Source organism: Typopeltis vanoorti, chromosome 2 (genome assembly GCF_054136105.1).
Source record: "Typopeltis vanoorti isolate ZY-2024b chromosome 2, IOZ_Tvanoo_1.0, whole genome shotgun sequence".
NCBI classification, from domain to species: Eukaryota; Metazoa; Arthropoda; class Arachnida; order Uropygi; family Thelyphonidae; genus Typopeltis; species Typopeltis vanoorti.
Window position 1 is genome coordinate 15,717,159 of NC_143550.1, and position 25,583 is coordinate 15,742,741.

The 25,583-nt window shown below is 35.8% G+C and overlaps 1 protein-coding gene across 4 annotated transcripts in view; it reads right to left on the reverse strand.

Annotated features, from left to right (window-relative positions):
* The window catches only part of Oseg1 (intraflagellar transport protein Oseg1), a 796,421-nt gene that overhangs the window by 363,172 nt on the left and 407,666 nt on the right, over positions 1-25,583 (reverse strand). For all 4 annotated transcript variants that reach the window (XM_090410292.1, XM_090410285.1, XM_090410300.1 and 1 more), the window contains exon 14: positions 22,012-22,130. In XM_090410292.1, coding sequence (XP_090266418.1) covers positions 22,012-22,130 — 119 coding nt within the window. The remainder of the gene's footprint in view (positions 1-22,011; positions 22,131-25,583) is intronic.

Genomic DNA, 25,583 nt, shown 5'->3' on the forward strand with positions numbered 1-25,583 from the left:
GTTAATGTTAGAATAAACAAACATGTAAGACTACTCTTACCAGATACAATCTTCAATACATCAATTTATTGTGAGCACACTTATGAATTAACTTATTTAAGCTAGCGGAACACATTAAATAAAATTCTCCAACGCTTTAACTGAACTACTGTTAATCGCGCTTCACTACTCTAAACAACAGCAATAAGGCACTGATATTTTTCCTTGTTTACTTTTCTCCAACTAGTTAAATTCATTATAATTCTTCTCAGGGCAACATAGAATTAAGATGTAATCCTAGACTAACTGGAACTAATCAGAATTTCCCATTGAATGTCCAGTTCTTTATTTATCCGATTACGACATCAATTTTCCTCTACAACAACAGCTGATTTCACTTGCAGCTGAGTATATGATTCACTACGTTTTTGCTCACTTCAAACACTCTTCTCATGAATTTCTGCCCTAAAGAATTTATAATTTTCTTTCACTTTTTTGCTTGTATCCTACCTTCCTTCAGGCTCCGCAAAACTCCCCCCTTTTCTCTCTAATAAATTTCTTATTCTTTTTCCTTCTCCTTTTGGTTCCGAGGTCACGCACTCTTCGACTCGTGCTTGTTTATTTCATGCGTCTCCATGACAACCAATGAACGCAAACATTTCGCTAATGTAATACAACGCTCTACTACTACATAAGTGATTACATAACGTTAAATTTTTACAAATAAGAATAAACAGAATATTTGAGCTACTTAATCAGCTTTTTCATTACGTATACAATTATTTATAATAACACTTTTCGTTACTTTATATATATTTTTTAGTTATCATAAATTTCTACACACATTATTATTTAATAAATTAATAGTAGGTTAAGTTTAGAATAAATATTTAAATAGTAATCCTTAACTAAGGAACAATAAATAATTTTTTATACAAATCATGATTAATATATAATAAGCAATGTTAAATATGAATGAAAAAAATAAATTACACAACATAGTTTCATTCACAATTTAACACCAATCTAATCCACTAACCTGATATCCAAATGCGTATGTTGCAACTTAAAAACCAACCTGTAATGTAGCATCCTGTCAAATGCTTTTGTAAAATCCAAAAACATGACAGCACACAGTAATAACCTGCCTTATGACACTTCACTTTACAATGATCTGCTCATAAGACACTTTTCAATTATGACCAATGCCAATTTATACGACAATGCATTCACTCATACAGTGCTTTTCAATTATGCCCAAAGCACATTCATACAATGTTGCATTCACTAATATAATGCTTTTTAATTATGACCAATGCCCATTTATATGACTCTGCATTCGCTCATATAATCAAGTAATGCACAGTTTCAGGAACTATTTGTTTGTGACATCATTGCTTGCTACATCTCTCTGTTTTGCTGTGAATAAACTGTTGATAACTATTATTTTCTATTATTATTGTTATCTATCTTACCATCTGTCTACTCTGCAGGAACCTGGTCCTATTGCAAGACTTTCATTACACAGCTAAAGTTAATGGCAGTGTAAATTCCAAAGCACATACCCTTAAAATGAATGGTAAAATTAATCTAGTCCCCTGTGCCTTACTGACATTTAGAGTACTCAGTATTATTATTATTAAGGGCAACTCCATGGAGTCCTCAGACTCACTGAGGCACTAAACATCATGTCAAGCACTATTCAACATTTGCAGAGTATTAATCATACTTTGCTTTGAATTCATTTACAGTCATGGTGCCTACCACATACACATACTCTGGCACGTTATTCTAATCATTCACTACTCTCCAAGCAAAAATCCTAGTTCTAACAACCTTGATAACTAAACTCTAACTCAGTTTCCATAGATGGCATCTAGTTCTCCCACAATCACATCTGTTCTGAAAACTTTTCTCTCAATTAATCTTGTAAAAACCATTCAGTAATTTGTATGTCTCAATCACATCTCCCCTTTTCTGCCTATCAACCAGTTTCTGTAACCCACAAATCTTCAACCTGTTTTCATAAGGTTCATTCCGTAGAACTGCTACCATCTTGGTCACTTGCCTCTGGATCCTCTCCACCTCCTCCTCATCACCAAGAAAACCTGGTACCTAGATCTACATGCAGTAGTCAAGATGGGGTCTTATCAAGGCCTGATAAAGAGGAACATTAACCTGCTCATCTACTTGTCAAAGTATTCTTCAGTTACCAAGTGATCTGATGGGCTGTTTAAACTATGTGCACCCTAAACTTTAACCCGCTATCCACTAACACTCCCAAGTCCCTGGCTTCATGAATTTCCCAGAGTACAGCTACACCAATGTGGTATACAGCTGGTAATCTTTTCACCCCTAAATGCATAACCTTATACTTTGTTCACAATAAACTGACCCATTCTCCTTAGACCAGTCTGCCAATCTATCCAAATCATCCTGCAAAATTTTGACATCATCTGTAATAACTATTGCTCTACCCAAATTTGCATCATCAGCAAATAACTGAACAGTTGCTCTCAGATCCTTTCCTATATCGTTAATGAACAAATTAAACAGCAGCAGTCCAAGAACAGACCTGCAGCATGCAACTAGTCACAGGCCTTCTTTTGGACTCTATTTCTAAATAAACAATGCTCTGATATCTCTATCAACTACATTCCTATCCATCTCATCAACCATATATCTATCCTCAAGTACTGCAGTTTAGTGATTAGAAATCCAGTGGGATCCTGTCAAAGACCTTTGCAAAGACCAGAAGTATCACTGTAAACCTTTATCCAACTAAGCTGTCACTATATTATAAAATGTGATTAAGTTACTGAGGCATGACCTACCCTTCACAAAACCATGCTGATCCCCCCCTGCCTCGATACAGTATCCCATTCCCATCTATCCATTCCTGTATTTTGCTCTTGACCAACTTCTCCAATACTGTGACAACAACTCCTGATATGCTAATCATTGGTAATTTGCTATATCAGCCTTGGAACCTCCTTTATAAAATGGAACTATTTTCCCTTCTTTCCACTCCCTTGGGACTAACCCAGAGCTGAGACTTAGATTAAACAATATGGTCAAGGGCACTGACAATTCCCTCGCCACTCCACATAAAACTCGAGCTGGTATACCATCCAATCCCACAGATGTATTCACATTAAGGTTCTGAAATATATGTAATATGCTATGCACCTCCATTTCATTTACCTCAGCTCCCATATAACCTTTGGCTCTCTCATTCCTGCAATATCACTAGCTGGATGAAATACTCTTGTAAAATGTTCACTTAGTAATTCTACTATTTCAACTCATTCGTTTACCTCCCTACCATTGGCATTATTTAAAATAATTCTGCCATATATATACATTCTTTCTTTTACTTGCAGCATATCAAAAGAACTGTTAAGGATTCTCTTTAGCCTGCATTGCTAACTTCCTTTCATAATCTATTTTAGCCTTTCTTTCCACACTAGTTACCCTTCTGGCCTGTGCCTTGTACTGTTCATGTGCCTGCAAGTCACCTTTCTCCTTAAATTCCTTCCAAAATTGTTAATTTTTTTTTGTAGCTCCAGCTTGATGATGATATGGAAGGTTGATTGGCCGAGGGGTTAGCATATCCGCTCTCCAGTCAAAAGGCTGCGGGTTCGAATCCTGCAGTGGACATGGATGTTTGTGATCGTCTGTGAAAATAGTGGTAGTGGTAGATGGTGTTGGTGTGGATGATGGTAGTTGCAGTTCATTGTAGTTGTGAAGACAGAGGGCTGTAGAGTAGGTTTCCTCCCTCATGAGTCATGGGACTCCCTGGAGGTGTCACGTAACAATAATAATAATATTCGCCCATTTAACTCCCACTTGATTTACTCTCCTGACTCTAGGTATGCAGTCTGAAATTACCTCCCCTCAAACACTCCTTTACCATTTTCCATGCACTATCAACATCCAGTCATTGTAGTTCTACATGCGATGGCACCAATCCAAACAATCTCCCAAGTTTGTGATACTTACTAGTCCTGTAATTCCACAGTCCAACCAATGCCAAAAATTCCTCCTGCTTGTTCCGAATGCTCCTGGCATGACCTAAAGTGCAAAAGGCCCTTAGGCCCACCACCATCTTGACGCTTTATACTAACTATCTCATTCTGGTTTGGTACCAGTGGTACTAACTTAGGCATATTATACACATTTTTACACTCAACTTCCTCAATGATGTCTGCACATCCACTCAACAGCTTGCCTCCCTCACCCCTAAAAGCTCTAATTCCTTTGATTCTGCACATTCACTTTCACTTCATTCAACAACACTTTTTCCAGTCTCCAAACAAGAAATCCATTCAGATGGAAACCATCCTTCTTGTATAAGTCCTGTTACTAATCAAACTCATTCCACACATCCACCAACTCCATAACCTATGCCTCGAGTCATCTGCTATTTCAGCCCTCCTTCTCAGATCAACTCTGTCATACTGTGGGCAACTGACTCACTATCTTAACTCTCTCACTCTTTTCTTTTGCTACTTTCAATAATTCTTTCATGTCCTCTCTTTTCTCCTTTTAAATCATTCATTTGAGCCACTATGGTCATTGCTTTCACACGACCCTTCTGGTCGTGTGAAAGCAATGACCTGGTGCAAAAATTACACGACCAGAAGGGTCGTGTAATTTTTGCACCAAGAAAGCACGACTTTGTCAAACTCTCATTGATCACATCTTTTATGAGTGAATCGCAGTATAAAACTTACTCCTTGATTTTTCTTTCGCTCTTGGTCAAGCCTTCATTTTTCTTATCTTTGAAAGTTTATTGGAAGTTTATTTTTCACTTGGTTAGACTATAATAAATTTAGTTTAATCCTTTATCCAAGTGTAAGCAAACAAAGTTTGCGCCTGAAAATATCTTCAGGACTGAGGTAAGGTAGTGCAACACCAGGCAACAGTGGACCAAGCTCTCATCACTCCTTGTCTCAGTATCTCCCATAATGCAAAGCACATCTCCTTGCAGACATGTATACTGCTATGCATTAAGGAAAGGGCCACTACCCATTAATGCATAGCAGTATACATGTCCGCAAGGAGATGTGCTTTGCATTATGGGAGATACTGAGACAAGGAGTGATAAGAGCTTGGTCCACTTTTGCTTGGTGTTGCACTAACTTACCTCAGTCCTGAAGATATTTTCAGGTGCAAGCATTGTTTGCTTACACTTGGATAAAGGATTAAACTAAATTTATTATTTTCTTATCTTTCTTTCTGTTATCAGATGATCCACTTGCTAGACATTTATGCATTTGCTCCAGCTCATTCTTCTTCCTATGTACCACTCTACACAACTGAGCTATCTCCCTCACTACAGCCAACTCTTCATTCTTTACATCAGTCATACTATTCTTTTGTTCACACTTTGACTCTCTCTCTCTCTCTTCTACATTCTCGCTTTCACTAAATTTTGCTTCTACATTCTTACTTTCACTTCTATATTCTTGCTTTTGCTTCTATATTTTTGCATTCTATCACTCCATCCTCACTAGCTTTCATAATAAATTTAGTTTAATCCTTTATCCAAGTGTGAGCAAACAAAGTTTGCACCTGAAAGTATTTTCAGGACTGGGGTAAGGTGGTACAACACCAGGGCACTCCTTGCAAAGGTGGAGCAAGCTACCAACACTCCTATCTCAGTATCTCCCATAATGCAAAACATATCTCCTTGCGGATATGTCTAATGCTATGCATTACAGGAAGGGCCACAACCCAGACTAGTTTCGACCTTTATTGAGGTCTCTTCAGTGGGAGCCAGGCCCAAGTGGAGATACCAGGCAGAAGCATTAGCAGGTCATCTCTCCTCACTCCTATGAGTCATCTCTAGCAGGTCATCTCTACCCACTCCTATGGGTCATCTCTAGCAGGTCATCTCTACCCACTCCTATGAGTCATCTCTAGCAGGTCATCTCTACCCACTCCTATGGGTCATCTCTACCCATAGGAGTGGGTAGAGATGACCTGCTAATGCTTCTGCCTGGTATCTCCACTTGGGCCTGGCTCCCACTGAAGAGACCTCAATAAAGGTCGAAACTAGTCTGGGTAGTGGCCCTTCCCGTAATGCATAACATTAGACATATCCGCAAGGAGATGTGTTTTGCATTATGGGAGATACTGAGATAGGAGTGTTGGTAGCTTGCTCCACCTTTGCAAGGAGTGCCCTGGTGTTGTACCACCTTACCCCAGTCCTGAAGATACTTTCAGGCGCAAACTTTGTTTGCTCACACTTGGATAAAGGATTAAACTAAATTTATTATACTCTAACCAAGTGAAAAATAAACTTTCTCACTAGCTTTCGTTCAATTTCTTTTTTTTTTTCATTTATGACATCTTTTATCTTTCAACCTGCTTCACATTTATTGCCTTGTAGTCTAATAATATATAGCACTTCCTACAAATACATACCTTCCCTCGTCTCCCATCCATTCGTTCCACAAATACATCCCTTACACTTTGCCATGCATACATATTACACTCACAACATCAAATGAATTTCGAAAAGTCTATTTCATTAATGCTACTTGATTTCCTCTTCATTCACTTCTAAAACTTCACCACTCCTTATCCTTCTAGGAATAAAGCCTGCTGTACCAGGATAGAACACTAATAAAATGATCATTAAATAGCTCACAACTTCCACCTGCACTGGTCATTTGAGTCCCACCTCTGTCTAGTAAAGTAATATGTCCACATAACTGCAAAATACTGCAGCAAAAGAAAATTTCATTTTTGATGCTTTATTTAAACAAAGTCCTCAAAGTATCTTTGAGTTCAATTTAAAAAGTAAATTGATAGCATATTATTGAACCATATTCTCATGAGTGCAAGAACTGGGATAAAAGGAAATGATTCAAATATGTACAAGCAACAAGCCCATATTTAAGTAGCTGCTATTGGACTATCAGTGACACCTAATTCTTTGACCTCACATGCAAATGGCAAGATAATTACCACCGTGACCACAGACACATTTCATCATCATTCATATCAAGGATTTAGGCCTAGCATGGCCTGTTCCGGCCTTAGAAGTCATTGTTGAATCATTTAAGAGGATGTCCTGGTTTTCTTTTTCCTGATGGCTTGTGCTAATCCCACTTGTAAAGTAATGAAAGTGAAGTCAGTATGCATTATTTAATTAATACTAATACAGTTGTAGGTAGAAAATAAATTAGAACTTTTGGATGTTGAGAAGAATGGTAGACTGTTTATGTGAGAAGAATCATGGGTAATGCAGCAATGTTAAGAGAAAAATTTGATGGGCCAAGCTAATCTCTAAGCACATATCATTTGATACAAGCAATTTTAAAAGATGAAAGCCCATTTCCAGAACAGCAGTTAAAAGTTCTTTTATTGTAATTTTGTATAAATAGTATCACAATTAAAATATGATATAAAATTGCTCACTATAATAGACCAAGTTATTTCCTCTTATTTTTTTTTATGAAAGTATGGTGAAAGTGGTATTTAAAAAAAAAAAAAAAAAGGTAATAAGAATAGACACCAGGCATTCTATTGGTAATACAAGATACTTTTGTTTGGGGGAAAAAAAAAAAGTACGAAGATCTGGAAACAGCAGCACAAACAAGCAAATGAATTAAAATACAAGGATGGTCTGAAAAGTTCTCGGCCTAACAATGAAAAAGCGAATTTATAATTTCAAAATTATTTTTATTTTTCAACATAATTAGTCATAAATCCTTAAGACTAATAAATTTATTCCGGCGATGCTCCAGCGCCATTATCCCATCCCTGTAGTGTTTCTCAGTAAGATCTGTAAAATACCCCTCTACAGCAGCAATCACCTCTTGATTCGAAAAAAAAATGTCACCAGCAAGGAGGAGGTTTTGGGAAGAGATAGAAGTCAGAGGGAGCCAAATCTGGGGAATGGGGGTGGATATTCCAGCAATTCATAGTGCAGATCTCTTAAATTTTCCCATTACCAAAACACCTTTGTGGGCAGGTAAGTATTGTCCTGATGAAAGATGATTTTTTGTCTTCTGCAAACTGGGTATTTTCTCACGAATTTTTTCGTTCAGTCTGGTTTAAAATATTGGAATAATATTCCCCAGTTACTGTTTTATCCTTTTCAAGATAATCAATAAACAAAATACATCCCAAAACACCGATGGCCTTTCCTGCTGATGGAACTGACTTTGTCTTCTTCGGCGCTGAACAACCTGCTTCTGTCCACTGTTTTCACTGCTGTTTGGATTCCAGTGGTAATGGTGAATCCAAGTCTCATCCATAGTAATAAATTGATGCACAAAATCAGTTTTATTCTTGTTAAAACACTCCAAGCCCCGTTCAGAGATTTTCATGTGAGTGCATTTTTGATCTGCTGTGAGTAAGCGTGGCATCCATCTTGTGCAAAGCTTTTTCATTTGTAATTCTTCATGCAAAATATATATCCTACATGTTCTTTTGAAATGCCTATACCTCAACAATTTCAAGCACTTTAACCTGCCGATCATCCAATACCATATCATGCATTTGATCACTGATTTCTGGTGTTGTTACACTTTTTGGACGTGCTTCACGTGGATCATCTTGAAGGCTGGTACGGCCATATTTAAACTCGGTAGCCCATTACTTAAATGTCGAAAATGAAGGGGAAGAGTGTCCATAAACATGAACTTCGAATGAATTTCTTTTGGCATTAAACCTTCTTTTACAAAGAATCTTATAACCACACGATACTCAATTTTATCCATTTCAAGGGATACAGACAACATTTTTGCTTCAGACAGCTGAATAAAACAAACTACAGTAGACTCTCGACTATCCAGCCTAATGTGGCGGAAGGGCAGGCCGGATAACACAAAAAGCCGGATAGGCCGGAGTTCTAGGCCTACCTTTTCACACAAATGTGAAAAGGTAGGCCTACGATGAAAGAGTCAAAACTTACAGTTTTTAGTTTTTGAAAAAGTCCTTGATAGATGACTGCTTCACCCTTTTAGCCCTCTTCCACGATGCAATGTCCCTCCACTTATGCAAGCAGATGATATCAGCTGCTGTCGCTTCCTCCTGCTCACTAATGTACTGCAGCGCTGCCTCAATCATCTTGAACCCTTCCGAATGTGGGATGAGATTTTTCCTGTCATCTAAGGATGCCTCGTCCTCTTCTTCCCCATATGTCACCATTTCCACAATATCGTTGTCAGTTATTTCATCAACTTCGTCGTTTGACATCCATTCTGTAATGTCCTCTGCATTGACATCGTCACAGCTCGGTACATTTTTGAGCAACGAAACAAGTTTATCATTTTCATCTTCCACTTCGGTTCCACACACGGGTTCAAGGTTGAAATGTCTACCTTCATGGTCCAAAAGAATTTTCCAAGCCTTTAGAAGTGATATGTTGCGAATCTCTTTACTAACAATTTACTAACGTAACCAGGAACAGTGGCAAACGTATTCCGCACTTGTGGACATCCGATACACAACTGAGGAAGCGGGGAAATCCGCACTTTGCATGTCTCAACTTGTGTTATGCACACGGCACATAGGAGGATTGTAGCAGATGCCCGCTTGCAACATCTTGGCAAAGAAAATTACAGTATGTATTCCTCATTTTATCATGGAGAATTACTGTATTATTATAATTCTCCGTGAAAAAATCCGGGCTCCGAATAGTGCAGAGGCCAGATAGTCACGAGCTGGATAGTTGAGAGTCTACTGTACTTGATAGAATGACTTGCAATTTCACATGGATGCTTATGACAGATGTACCAACTTAGAAAAAAAAAATTTGCCGATAGTGTTGCCATCTATGATTTAGGCCAAGAACTTTTCAGACTACCCTCATACATCGTATTATGAAAGAAAGTAGTATTTGGCCTGATATAAGAACTGTAGATGCCAGACTTAGCTCTTTCCTTTATGCAGATGATGTACTTCTAACAATATCTAGTGAAAATCTCCAGGATTCTCTAACTAAAACTATGCAAATAGGCAGGAGCATAGAAAACACTGGATCTACATTCTGAATGGAGATCCTATACAATAAGTAAAATATTTCAGCTATCTCAGCTCAGTTTTTAGTGAAGATGGGAGATTAAATCTGAAAACAGACAACGGAATAAGCAAAGCTAATATGGTGGATAGCTAGCTGAATAAATTTATATAGAATAAGAGAAAAATCAGCCAAAACACCAAACTAGCAGTATATAAGACAGTGTTTAAACTAGTTTTAAGTCATTGGAAGTTTATTTTGCACTTAGTTAGACTATAATAAATTTAGTTTAATCCTTTATCCACGTGTAAGCAAACAAAGTTTGTGCCTGAAAATACCTTCAGGACTGGGGCAAGGTGGTACATCTGTAGGCAACTCGTAGCAAAGGTGGACCAAGATCTCATCACTCCTTGTCTCAGTATCTCCCACAATGCAAAGTACATCTCCTTGCGGACATGTATGATGCTATGCATTAAGGGAAGGGACACTACCCAGACCAGTTTCCCTTTGTTTAAGTGCAGGGATACCTTTCCAAAAACTTGTAAAATCCCCCGGATCACACAATAATGAGCGACCCGCAGGATCAGAAAATCAGAAACGCTCATTTGCTCATCAGGAAGGGTAACAGCAACAGCCATGCCTCAGTTAACTTCACAGGCTACAGAATTGCAATTCATTACCCCACCACGAAGGCCCTCGGTGACAGCAACAGCCGAGCCTCAGTTAAAACTTCACGGGCTTTACAGCATTGCCATTCATCACCCAAGCTTCCAACCAGTTTCAACCTTTATTGAGGTCTCGTCAGTGGGGAGCCAGGCCCAGAAGTGGTGACACTAAGGTGCTTATAGTCCTTATAAGGACTGGCTTAAAGGGGCGAAGCAAGAATGCTTTTCATCTTCTCTGTTATCTGTAGAGGACAGTGTAAGGATAAGGTGTTATTGAGCTATTAAGGCTCTGATCATGGCAGGAGGTAACAGCAATAGCAGAGCCTCAGTTAGAACTTCATTGGCTACAGCATTGCCATCCATTACCCACCAAGGGTATTAATCACTGCATCTCACGGTCGATTCTCGCAAGGCAAAAGCAACGGAGAGGTCATATTTACCTATATGAGTTACCAACAGGTGTACCACCTTATTATTAAATTACTATGGATTTAGAGAAAGATGTTGGAAGTTTATTTTGCACTTGGTTAGACTATAATAAATTTAGTTTAATCCTTTATCCAAGTGTAAGCAAACAAAGTTTGAGCCTGAAAATATCTTCATGACTGGGGCAAGGTGGTACATCCGTACAACTCATAGCAAAGGCGGACCTTTGCTATGAGTTAAAAATAAACTTCCAACATCTTTCTCTAAATCCAAAGTAATTTAATAATAAGGTGATACACCTGTTGGCGACTCATATAAGTAAATATGACCTCTCCATTGCTTCTGCCTTAGTGTCTGAACACTTCTGGGGCTGCCTCCCACTGACGAGACCTCAATAAAGGTCGAAACTGGTCTGGGTAGTGGCCCTTCCCTTAATGCATAGCATCATACATGTCCACAAGGAGATGTGCTTTGCATTGTGGGAGATACTGAGACAAGGAGTGATGAGAGCTTGGTCCACCTTTGCTACAAATTGCCTATGGATGTACCACCTTGCCAAAGTCCTGAAGATATTTTCAGGCACAAACTTTGTTTGCTTACACTTGGATAAAGGATTAAACTAAATTTATTATAGTTTTAAGTCATGGATCTGAGAGTTGGGCTAGAAATAAAGCACTTGATCAAAGAATAGAAACCACAAATATGAGGTTTCAGAAAAATTAGGGCAGTTAACTGATGGCATCAAGGCAGAATCATATTAAAAAGGAAAATATTAGAAAGGAATTTGGCATTATTATCATTCAAGAATATGTCCAGCAGAGCCAATCTAAGGTGATATGGCCATTTAAATAGAATAGGTGAGGAAAGGTTATCAAAACAGGTGTATGATTCCAAGATGGCAGGAAAGAGACCCAGAGGAAGACCAAGGTCTAGGCGGACTGTTAATAATAATTGGTAGAGTTAATGTTAATAATAATCGGTAGAGCCTCGGCTACTAATGGCTAAGAAAGTTTGAGCACGGTTAGTAGTTGGAAGGGGAACAATCATTCGATGCTGTTGGCACACTCTCCCTCGATGAGTCTTTGGACTCCCTGGAGGTATCACATAATAATAATAATAAAAAATGTTAGCTATGACAATATTGGAGTACTCACAAGTAATAGATTGATTTGGAAGAAAATTGTTGATAAGAGATTAATAATAATGTAAACCTAATCATGTAGTGCTGTCATAGTAACCTGAACACCCCTTGGGGTAAATATCAGGAAATTGATGATGACGATATATATATATATATATATATATAGGGCACTTAAGGATGAAGGCTGGATGGATAACTAAGAGGAGAGACTTACATGGCCTTTTGAAAACTGACTAGGACTTCTGACTTGATGTCAAATCCTCAACTTCTCATAGGGCACCCTGTTGAGTATCTACCTTGATACCGAATGAACAAGGATGGGCTGGAAATTTGGAATTTAGCCGACCAAATTGCATTTTTATTGGATTAACACGGAACTCAAAATGATGGTACAAGATGATGAGATTTCATACCGGCTGGGATGTCACCTAGTTAAACAACGACCCCAATGTATTTGTCAGGGAACCAGGGTGAACAGCTAAAAGTCATCTACTGCAACAAACTCCATAAGTGACATCCCTGTTACAGCTTTTTAGGATAGCATTATTTACAGAACAGAGTAGCATATCTGAAACATTGGCAAATTTTATTTTCAACCAAAACTTTACCAAACTGAAAAGAGAATATTATTTCATTTAACATCAAAAGAATAAATGAAATAGAAAAATTTATTGAATTATAGAGCCTGCGTAGCTCAGTGAAAGTACTGTGTGCATCCATGGTGATAGGCTGCTCAAAGAATGTCAACCTAAGTTCAATTCTATTTGCCAACTAGAGGAACCTTTTACGATCTGTTCCCAAGATAGTAAATCTCTGGGACCAGCAAGCAGGTTTTTTTCTTCTGGAAACTTGGTTTTTCATCCTGTAAACTCAAGAAAATCTACCATAAAACTCGCACTGTTTCAGACAGCAAAATATAGTGTTAGGATTAGGGGCCACAAGTTGGTGGCACTTCTCAGATACCATGTATAATTAGTGATAATCTTGGGCTAACTATTTCTGATTGGCCTGAAGTAGAGACTGAACTGCCCCCTCCATCTCCAAAAGTTAGACAGGGCTAAAAGGCCTCACCTACTCCCTATAGGAGAATAAAAGGCATTCATGGATTTATTTATAGTTTAATTGGAACACTTCTGAGTTACAGGGAAGAAAAAAAAAAAAGAGAGAGAGATGTAGTTATCAGTTTGCCCTTAACAGACTAGATACACAACCAATATTGAAGTCATCATGCTGGTGGCAAAACATAGAAAAAGTCTACTCACCCCCCCACACACACACGATCTTAGTACAGTTTCCAGAAATGAACTTTATTTCTCCCATTACCCTATGAAATAATTCCTATGGATCCAGCACTTTTTTTTTGAAAATATTCCAGTACAAATTCTTTTCTAGCAGAGAAAATTTGAATGAAATAATGGCACATCAATATGTTATATGTCACTCTTATAAAGGTGCTAGTATACCGTGCTACTGCATACCATCCTAAAAAAAGCACTGTATGTATCTATCTGAGAGGCTCCTCTCACCAAAGTTCTGCAGAACATACTCACCTCTGCACTCTCTAGTTCCCTTATTACCAATATAGCCAAGAGATCAGATCTGCGCACAGAAAAATCTTAATGTGGCCTGATTAGCACCTTATACAGTGCAACTATCATTTCTTTATCCATACTTGTCAGGGTTCTTTGCATTATAGCAGCAATATTTTGAGCAGCCCTTATAAGTGTAATGTGCTGAACAAAGTGTAATGAAATAAGTGTAATGTGAAAAGCAAAGCAGGATGAGGTGCTAAATATAGAACTTTTTATTAGGACGTTTGTGATAAAAATTTCTCCCGATCGAATGAATTAAAAAAACAAATCCTATATATATCAGCATGGATGATGATCCTCAACTATCAGCATCACATATACAAGTTAATTCTCTTGCACCAGTAAGCAGTAGTGGCATGTCCCGCTGTGAATGAATCTTGGATGATGTTGTATCTTCTTCTTCATCTTTTCCCCAACCTTATAGCACGACACTGCCATTTGGTATCACTAGACATCAACCACAGCAGCAACAGCCACAGTCCAAATATATGCACAGCTGCTAGCAGTCATTGAAGAGTTAGGCAAAGACATATGAACAACATATGCTGATAGCAAAAGTTTGGCTGAGAGGCTTAAAAGAGGCATTGTACATGCACGGATATTGGTACGAGAATGTCTAATGGAGCCTGAACGCAATGCACGAACATAATTATTTTTAATTTACACGGAATTTCACAATAGGATACTTAATCCTAGCTGTACAGAACCTACCATAATGGAATTGGATATGTCTGTCAGTGGATGTATTCTATATTTATTTATCTGTTATGCAGAACTAAAATCCTGCCAATCCCTTCTGAAATCATGTAACTTGCATTTGAAAAGTTCTTGAAAAGGATACTTGCATTCTAGGTGAGATTCAAACCCAGATATTCTAACAATAGGGTATCATTACTACCCTTTATTATTAACAGTATTTCCAGGTCTCAATGGAGTCATAGGGTTCATTACAGAACATATATTTATAAGAATGCAAAGAAATTAAAAAAAAATTTGAAGTTTATAAAATTGTGTGTAAATATAATTAAAAGAAAATAAAGTAACTAAAATTTGCAAATTTTAATAAATTTTGATATGTAGTTCTAGTAATAAATGAGCAGATTTTAAGTCACACATGTGAAAGATGAATGTCATGAAGATGACAAAGTTCCAGATACTTAGGAAAGAAAGGAAAATATCACAAAGGAGTTGAAGATAACGCAGGTGATATAAAAACTGAAAGCTGTTGAGTTGTGTCGCACTTCCATAGTGCCTTGTACACCCCCTTTTAAAAAAAAAAATGGAAAAAAAAACCTTATATAAATAATAGCATGCCATCATTAAATTTAAAGGAAGAAAATTGCCCTTTTTTTACGTAAAAGAATAATTTTAACAGTTTTCTTCTATGTAAGTACAGATATGGAAACATTTTCTATGTTAGAATTCATTTGCAAAAGCAGGAAGAGTGATGAAACATGCCATCGAACCAACCTTTTTTTATGCATTATTATTTGCTGTCTTCTTGCCAGAGGCTACAGATTTATTATCTAAGATTACAAAATGTCAAGAGTAACTGAAAATATTTACAATTTTTCATTTAATCAACACAGCAAATACTTTTACAATTCATTGTACTCGAATATTTGCTGAGCATGACACCCAGGTACAAATGTGTTAATTCAGAAAAGAAAACATGCTTTTTTGCTAAATGTTTGGGCCTTTCACTTTCAGCTGCTGAAGTCTAAAAATTACTGAATAATAGTTGAACCTATTTAAGAATAATAATAATTTTTTTGTGAGTTCAGAATTGCTGAAACAAAATCAAATTAGTATTTATTCATCCTGAAACTCTTTAAATTTAACCACATGAAAAATCTCTTATTTCATCATCACACATCAGCATTTTTCATTCTATACCTTCAGTAATGATACTAATATACCTCTACTTGAAGTGTATTTCAACATAATTGTTGATTAAGACAAAATAATTCTTGATTGTAGCATACATATCTCCTTATGGAACAGAATCATTTTAAAATGTTTAAATTTTTTAATGTTAAACAGCCAGTTTATTCAGAAGTTGTATGTATAAAGAGATGACAAGCTCATCACAGAAAAAGAGAAAGAATTTATAATTGTTCATATAATAAAGAAAAATGGAAAATCCTGAATAAGTTAAGTGAAATATCTATCATACCATACTGTTTTGATATGAGGTACTAGAATAAAATAAAAAAGTCAGACAGTAGTCTCTAATTGACTTCAACTTCTTTTTGTATATAATACTTGTTTTTTGCTTAATATTTAAGAAATTACATGATGTGGCTTTCTGTCCTTACTTTACAATATTCATTTCATTCAGTTCAGGTTTCTGGTTACTATTTCATTTGTCTATTCAGTAACAGTGAATGTTGTTAGTCAAATGTGAAAAAAACTAAATTGATTTATAGTAATTGAAATGTATAGTTTTCTAAAGTAAGTATATCATAGAAAAGTTGCTTATTGTTTTTAACTTAACCTCTTGGTGGGAATTAAGGTTTGTCATGGAATTTTTGTGTCTGTTTAAGTCAGAAAATATCTGCAAAATCTGAACATAATCAGATATATATACATACAGCGATTGGCAGTTAAATGTATATAGCATACCTGCTCTCAAAATTATAGGCCACATGTTTGAATCCTGATGCCAGCATGGATGTTTGTGAAATTCTATAGACAAGAGGTGAATCTCATCACACAGTGTATTAAACTGCATATTGGAAACTTAAAGTGAGTTGAAAAAATTCCATTTTGGACCTCCACTTTTATTAATAGGATTTACATAAATTTTTTATTAATCCCATACACAAGAGGCAGAAGAACCTATAACACATCATTGCCTTGTGCGAGATGCAAGTGAGGATTGGAAAAGAAGAAAAATATTTACATTTTTTCTGAAGAATTTAGGTGTAAAAGTAATCTAGATGGCATCTATAGTAATGCCAGCCAGAAAGAGAGAAGAGCATAGAGGTTGCATTTGGCCTTTACAAGAGACCAGAAGGCATGATCTCTGGGCACAGGAAGTGAGATTCTGATGTTAGCCTGCATGAATACAATAGTGGTATTATCACAGATTGATATCACTCTTTGATTTGAAAATAACATCCAAGGTCTAACCAGCAGAACCTTTTCAAATCTGCTGTACATTACAAGCTTTTTCTCATCATGCTCTCCTTTTGTAGGAATAATGATCTTCAAATTTGGGATCTTATGTAAAAGTAATGTTATTATGCAACTATGCATTGTACAAGGGTGGTCTGAAAAGTTCTCAGCCTAACAATGAAAAAAACGAATTTATAATTTCAAAATTCTTTTTATTTTTCAACATAATCTCCTGCAATTTACAGACAAAAAATACTACTTGTGGTGGTGGTGGTGGTGGAGGTGGGTGGTAGATGGCGTTGATGGAGATGATTTGTAGTAGAGGTTCGGTGTAGTGGTTGAGACAGTTGTAGGTGTCCTCCCGCGATGAGTCTTCGGACTCCTTGGAGGTGTCAAGAATAATAATAATAATAATGCTGCGTTCTGAATGAAGAGAAATTAAAATTATTAATACTCCCTTCAGAATCCAACATAAACCACCATATCAAAGGCTACATTTGTAGATATTATTTAATGTAAATCTCTTATTATAAACTATTATTCATACAATTACCTTGAGTTTTTTTATTTAATTATTTAATCTAGGATATGTGTTAATAATGGAAAGGACTGTATAAAAATAACGTTCAGATTATTTTAATTATTCCTATATTGATAGTAGAAGAATTTGTGTTCATCATAGTAATTATATATTATTTGAGTTGAAAAATATCCTTTTATTTAGTTTCTGTATATAAAGGTATAATGTCATGTAATGCTTATGTATTGCTCTAATTGTTGTCATGTAGACGGAGTTAAAAATAGAAGGCACGAGCGTGTAGTGCGTGAGTTATGGAATGCGAGATGGAATTGATATGAGCTAGACGATGAGAACAAGTTTTGGCGGGAAAACGGAGTGAAAATATATAAACGGAAAGCGAGAGTAAACAAGAGCAGTGGGTCAGCAGTTGGTCGTCAGTCATAGCACTAGAACTAGGGAACCAGGGACTGAGTACAATTGGAGCACTCAGCACAGTAATGGCACTGAGAACAATACAAGAGAGATGAGGAAATATTTTTTTGGCAGCACGGAGTTAAGTAAGAGGCTGTTGTACAAAGAATTAAGTGCTGTAATCAGATTACTAAGGATTGAAATGTAAATTGACAACTCAGAATATTGACATGAAATTCTGAAGTTAATGTTGTATTCCAGAGCTTTCAAGGAAGATTAGTAGAAAGCTGATTCTATTGTAAAGTAGTATATGGGGAATAAGTAGATTTTCTAGTGCAAGTGTGTCTGCCTATGTGATGTGCTGAAATTAAAGGTTAAGTTAATTTAAAGAAGATTACTTTTGAAATGTGTAGCTCCAGTGTGATAATTAACTAAAGTTTTAAGTGTGCCTCAGTGAATAATATGTGCAAAGATTTATTCCAGTAAGAACAGTTGTGCTTTATAGCATTTTAGAGTGAAGTTATAAAAGTTATCTCCTTCTGTTAAATCCTAACATTAACTGTGGTGTTTATGCTGAAATTAGCCAAAGCTAGAAGATTAATAGTCTCCTCCCCCTTAAAGTGATAGCTATCTCTTCACTGAGCTATGTGATTTCTGACTAAGGGATAGATAAAGAATACTATTGTAAAAATATTTGCTGTGAATTTCAGTGGTAAAGAACTTTAGAATTATCTTTGCCTATTAGGGAGAAATTAGATTTTGAAGCTCAAAATCTAATTTCTCCCTAATCTGTTATGATTAGGGAGAAATTAGAATATAATCTTAAAAATTAGAATATAATCTGTTATGTGTAGTTGAACTGAGTTAATTTTGCATTATCTTGTATCCAAAGTATATATTATATAACCTTGCATTAAATTTTGTTTTATTGATTTCAATTTGCTGTTAGCCTGATTCTTTTTCACTGCACCGTTCATAAAATTATCGGACCTAGAGGGAACCTAAAATGTTAATGTAAAATTCGGCCTATATATAAACATTAGACTGCTAAATTTAATTAATATTTGATTACACTATTTTGCATAGACTAATCTGAATATAGGGTGGTGCAGTATAATAGAAATTTCCCTATATTTGGATTAGTAATCAACATACAATTAATTAACCTTAATAAGAACAACGTTAAACCAAGATGGTGGATCAAAAGACAGGAAGGACGATCCAACAATAATAATAACTTTTGCAATGTGTCTCCTGAAGTACAGTTGCTAACCAATCAAGATCCCTTGCCTCCTCCACCTCCTAAAGCAAAATTTCTCCAATGAGATAAAACCTTTTATTGCATCTTATCTGGCCCAAATGCATAACTTTATACTTAGCAATAATAAAGTGCCATTCCCATTCTTCAGTCTCAAGAACTAGCCTACTCAACTCCTCTTGCAACATCATCATGTCAGATATTCCTGGCATTGATCCTCCTAATTTAGTATCTGCTCTGAAATCATGATTTATATCTTTGAATAATAAAATAAACAACAGTGGTCCTGGAACAGAATCATGTGGTACCCCAATCATCACTTTCCCTTTTTTGGAAGACTGCACTTACCAACAATTTACTGGCTCCTATCATTCCTGTAACCAAGCTACCAACTGATTATTCATTCTCATCCTGTCACAATTTTAACTATAGATTGTCATGTGGCATTCTATCCTGACAAAATCCTGACTTTATCCAAATGATTTAGCAAAAATCCAGATATATCACTGTATAAGCATCTTTTCTGTCCAATACACTAGTCACTATTATAAAATGTAATGTTACTAAAGCAAGAACTCTCCTTAAAAGCTTGTGCTGCTTTCTCAAAAGATTTCTATTCTCATCATTCCAGGTCTATATCATGTCAGAGATATCAAACAGAGTTCTTTGTTTTATGTAAATAATGTATTTCTAAAGGAATCAAGAAGAATTCTGAAGGATTCTGTAAATAAACTGAATATCAGCTGCAATAAATTCAGAATGAAAATCAGCAATAAAAAAGACAAAGATTATGAAAACAGGCAGAAATTGTGAAAACATCAATCATCCTAAATGGAGGATGTATAGAACAAGTAAAATATTTCAGCCAAGATGGCAAACAAAATATGAACAAAGACAATAGAATTAACAAAGGTGGTAATATGGAGTCAACTGATATATGAAATTTAGTCAAAGCACTAAACTAGCTGTATACACTGAATATTAAAAAATTATGGAAACAACTACCATGTTATAGTAAAATTTCAGTTTAATATAAACCAAAATAATCACCTGTCATTTTGACCTTCATATCAAGGTCATCATCTGGAATATATCATATATACTAAGAAAGCTACATTACAATCTACAAAGTAAGCTGAAGTCATAGTAATTTGGTCAAGTGCTAACACTACTGTCCTCACCTTTGGTGATACAAAAAAAACCTTACTACATCAAAGCTGGAGTCCTGTTATTATTATTATCTGTTTTGTTACAAATCATCAAGAGATATATCAAGCTAGAGAGCAACATGCTCTCACAATTACTCACATAAATTAGAACAAAATTATTGAAATTATTGCTTAGAGTCATAAAGTAAGGGTTTGCTAGAGAACATGAACTTAAGTGAGCTGAATGTGTGCCATTCAAATTCTTGGGATGTTTATGCCACCATAATTGTTTAGATTATATTTATTAAAGTTTAATTTAATTTATATTCTTAACTACGTTGTTCTATTCCTTAAGTGTTTTAATAATGCATAACCAACGTATAAGCCTGTCTACGAGAATCTTTCAATTCGTATTCATACCAGGTTTTTGTATAATGTAAAGAACATGTACGTTTAACTGGATGCACAATTCTTATCTGTAAAAGAGAACACAAATGGCACATTAAATTTAACAACTTTGGTAAAGCAGGCCTCTCAAATCATGCTCTTAAACACCCTACACCAAACTGACTGGAAAGTACCTGTTCCTTACATCATACAAAAACCTAGTATGAATGCAAATTTAAAGAAGCCTGTGAAATTCTGATCAACCATCCGAATCTAAACAATTATGGTGGCATAAAAATCCCAAGAATTTGCATGGCACACATTTAGCCTACTTAAGTTCTTCAAGTTTTCCAGCAAACTCTTACTTTAGGATTCTAAGCAATAATTTTATTGCAATTTATGTGAGAGCATGTTGCTCTCTAGCTTAATAGATCTCTCAATGAACTGTAACCTAACTAATAATAATAGTAATAACAGGACTCTAGCTTTGATGCAGTGAAGTTGTTGTTTTATTTTTCACCATTTTTTGTCATTCCAGTAGTGTTAGCAGTTGGCCAAATTACTGTAACTTTAGTATATTGTATAGATTGTAAAGTAAATAACTAGCCTTGCTGGCTGAGTGGTTAGCACATTTCTCCAACAACAGGCTGTGGGTTCAAAAACATGGACATGAATATTTTGTGACTATCTTTAAGATGGTATATGAATTTCACTAGCCAATATGGGTCCACTATCCTGTTTAGTGGAGGCCTGAAATGCTTTGAAAAGTTCCTATGTTTGGTCTGTATGTTTTATCCCTCCCTCCATTAGCCCACCAATACTGATGTGCTATAGACTAATTATTTTGGTGTTTGGATTTAGGATAAAAAAAAATCTGAAAAAAGTGACAAACTGCAGAAGAGCCATTAAATGTGGTAGAAAACTCTTTCATGAAGAAAGGCCAAAACATCTGTCTTAGGTAAAGCTAGGAGCAATGATGTTCAATGATGTTACTACTGATTTAGATGTGCAATACGATACACCCGAGTAGAGAAAAGTTATACCAGGACTGAATATTAAGATTTTTTGCATTTTCAGGCTTCATCAAATTTACTATTCAACTTAAAGAAGGAAGAGAGGTGAATGAGTTCAGGTGTGTTCATTCACCAGTCTTTTGTCTATTCTGTAGAAGAAAAAAATCAAATTTCCATGAAAAAAACCTGCAACCTCCAATAGATTTAGGTAATATAGTTCAGTTGAAAAGAGTAGTGTTGTTTAGGTCCTTAACAGAATTCCAACTTAAGAAGCCTTAAAAAAATTAATGTAATGTCTTAGAAAAGCTTTATGAGCATTCATCTTCATAACAAATAAGAGAATACATTTTCAAGATAACCATATGTACTTACTTAAAAGATTTCTCTTCTAGGTACTGATACATAGGTGCAGACTGTGGAACTTCAATTGTAGACATATTATTAAAATGCAAGCAGAAAATCTTTGATCCACAAAAACCAACAACAAATCCCTGCAAAAAAAACTACATTATTAATATATAAAAAATTTTAGAATGTTTTAGAATTATTTTTTTTTTTAATGTTGAGACCATACAAGAGAGGTTGGTTAATCAACCTATAGTACATTAGTACCATGTATGGGTATTGGATTAGAAAAGGAGAAACTTGTTTACATTTGATTTAAAAGTCTGTGTATTAGATTGCTTGTGAAACAAATCAGGGAGATGACTGTCAAACAATACAGCAATAGGAGGGATGAAGGAGGAGGAAAATAAACTTGTTCTGTCGGTTTCAAGGTGTATTGTGAAGGGATGTTGGGTGGCAGCTCCAGGTGTTTCGATGAACTTAGTACAGAGTGAGGGAATTATTGATGCTATTTCAGATAAACATCTACCATGGAAATATTTATAGAATATACATATTGCAGAAACCAAACACCTATTCACTCACTCCTCCCAAAAATGGGAGGAGTGAGCTTGTAAGAGATGGGTTATTAATCAATCTAACCCTTCTCTGTATTGAGTCAAACATTTTTGAATTGGGCCCCTAAGATTAGAGCTCTCAGAAGCCCTACTCCAAATGCGAAAAAGTATTCAATAGCTGGGGGCAGATTTGTGATTTGTATAAGGTTAACAGCTGTTCAGAGGTGAAAAAACGTCTTGCATGAAAAAGCAATCCTAGTTTTTTAGAAGCTGAGAATGCATTGGTTGTGATGTGTTCATGCCAAGAGAGGCTTGATGTCAGGGTGATTCCAAGAAGAGAAATCTCATCTTGTCCAGAAATTTGAGTGTTGTCAAAACTAGTACTGGGAGAAAATGGTTCTTTTTTGTGAGAAATAAGACAGAACTGGGTTTTACTAGCAATGAAATTGACGAGGTTATCTGAACCCCATTGGAGGTTGCTTGGAGAACAGAATCGAGGGCAGTAGTAGTTGAAGTTCTGTAAGTTGAGGTGTGTTGTGTAAAGTAAGGTTTATCAAATGAAAGTGAGGGATGCAATGTGCTGTCATCTGCAAAACTGTGTACCGGGTTGGAGGTTAACTGAAGTAAGTCAATGATGTATAGAAGGAAGAGGGTTGATGAGAGAATAGAACCTCGTAGAACTGCGGCATTAGTTGAATGGTGAGAGGATAAAGAACCATCCACCATTACACAGTGTGTGTGTGTGTGTGTCCAGACAGAAAGCTGGCAATCCAACTGCAGAAGTCCTAAGACAGTTCAAATGATGAGAGTTTGCTTAGTAAGCCTTTGTGCCGGATCCAGTCAAAAGCAGGTGTCTTAGAAGACCAAAAAGACAGATTTAACAATATTGGAATACTGAAGTAATAGACTAATCTGGATGGAAATTGTGGTTAGTTTAGTAATAATGTAAATTTAATCATGAATTCAGTCAGAAGTGCCTTAGAAGACCAAAAAAGATTTAACAATATTGGAATACTGACAAGTAATAAACTATTCTGGATGGAAATTGTGGTTAGTTTAGTAATAATGTAAATTTAATCATGTGGATTGTCATAGTAGTCTGTACACCACTTGAAGAAATACTGTATGTATAACAGGAAATTGATGATGATGAGGGAGGGGGGAGAAACTTTATTACTCTATGTACAAAATTAAAAAATTAAATATTTATTCCAGAGAAGCAAGCTGCCAACAATGGGAAGAAAAAGGATTTTCCATTTCACTTAGAAAACATGAATATCACAGTATTATTTATTAATTGTTATATATAGTCATGGATTAATTTTGTGATTTCTGAAACTATTATGAGAACATTTTAAAAGGCAGTAACTAGTTCTTCTATACATGGACACCAGACTTTCAATGACTCATCCTGTTAACAATTGTGATATCCCTCTGAGTTCATTTTAAAAAGCAACTGCCTTAGTCAACATAATAGGCTCAATGTTCTTGTACCTATGTGATATGTCATACTATCAGAGCAGCACAACAAACCCATCCAGATTCAGAAACAGTAGACATAAATAGACAATGACTGAATCTTGTATGTGTAAGAGGTTGGAATAAATGGTTTATTACCAATATTTGATATATTTTATCTGAGATTCGATGGCATCTTCAAGGTAATGAGTTATATTTACACTCAATCTAAAAGGCATAAATGAAACAATAGAAACTGTTCAAATTTTGCAGAATAAACTGAAGTTCAATTATACAACTTCTAGGTGCAATTTAAGGAAGGACTGCAATCCGACAAAGTAACAGCTCTCAAATCTAAGGTAGCTAAGAATAGCCATATTGCATGTTTAAGGTGGCTGCAGCTGATTTTCAGAATACTTCTTTTTTCTGATTCAAATAGATCTCAGCAATTTTGGTAAGACAATAGAATGTCTCTGCAAACCTAATATAATTGTTATGCTCTGCTCTTGATTTCAAATCCTCTCTATCTGACTGGCTGGAGGAGAATAATTTATGCTAAAAAGAAATTTTGTAGATAATAATAATTAAGCACACTATTAATTTAAATACTGTAGATTTCATCAAACGAATGTGCCTTTTAAAAGCAACTTACTGTGATAAACCAAAGTGTTAAAAAAAAAGATGTTGAAAGTTTATTTTTCACTTGGTCAGACTATAATAAATTTAGTTTAATCCTTTATCCAAGTGTGTGCAAACAAAGTTTACACCTGAAAGTATCTTCAGGACTGGGGTAAAGTGGTACAACACTGGGCGACTCCTTGCAAAGGTGGAGAAAGCTACCAACACTCCTATCTCAGTATCTCCCATAATGCAAAACACATCTCCTTGCGGATATATAATGTTATGCATTAAGAGAAGGGCCACTACCCAGACTAGTTTCGACCTTTATTGAGGTCTCTTCAGTGGGAGCCAGGCCCAAGTGGAGATACCAAGGCAGAACAGATACCAAGGCCCGGTGTTGTACCACTTTACCCCAGTCCTGAAGACACTTTCAGGCGCAAACTTTGTTTACACACACTTGGATAAAGGATTAAACTAAATTTATTATAGTCTGACCAAGTGAAAAATAAACTTTCAACATCTTTCTCTAAAATTAAACTAAAGTTATTATTATTATTGTTAAAAAAAAAGTTTGCAAGCTATAAAAAAGTTATCACCTGGTTACATAAAACAATATGCAAGCTTGTTCTAAATTCCTTCAAAACATATCCACCTTTTTGGTACACACTGCTGCAAAACTTATGACATTAGTGTTTCATGAAACTTTTATTTTCATAAATCTCATATATATAAATCTAATATATAAACATAAATCTCAAATTCCTTTGGGAGTGATTACAGATACTGCTCTCCTAAGCAGATTTTCCTTAATTTTTTGTAACTGGACCAAAGTATTTTGGCCCATCTGCTGTTAGTAAAGCAGGATGTGGTGGTCTTAGTGGTAACAGTTTTCAAAATCTTATCAAATGTGCTCTATAGAGTTTAGAGAAAGTTTGGACAGTCAAACCTTTGCATTCAACTTTC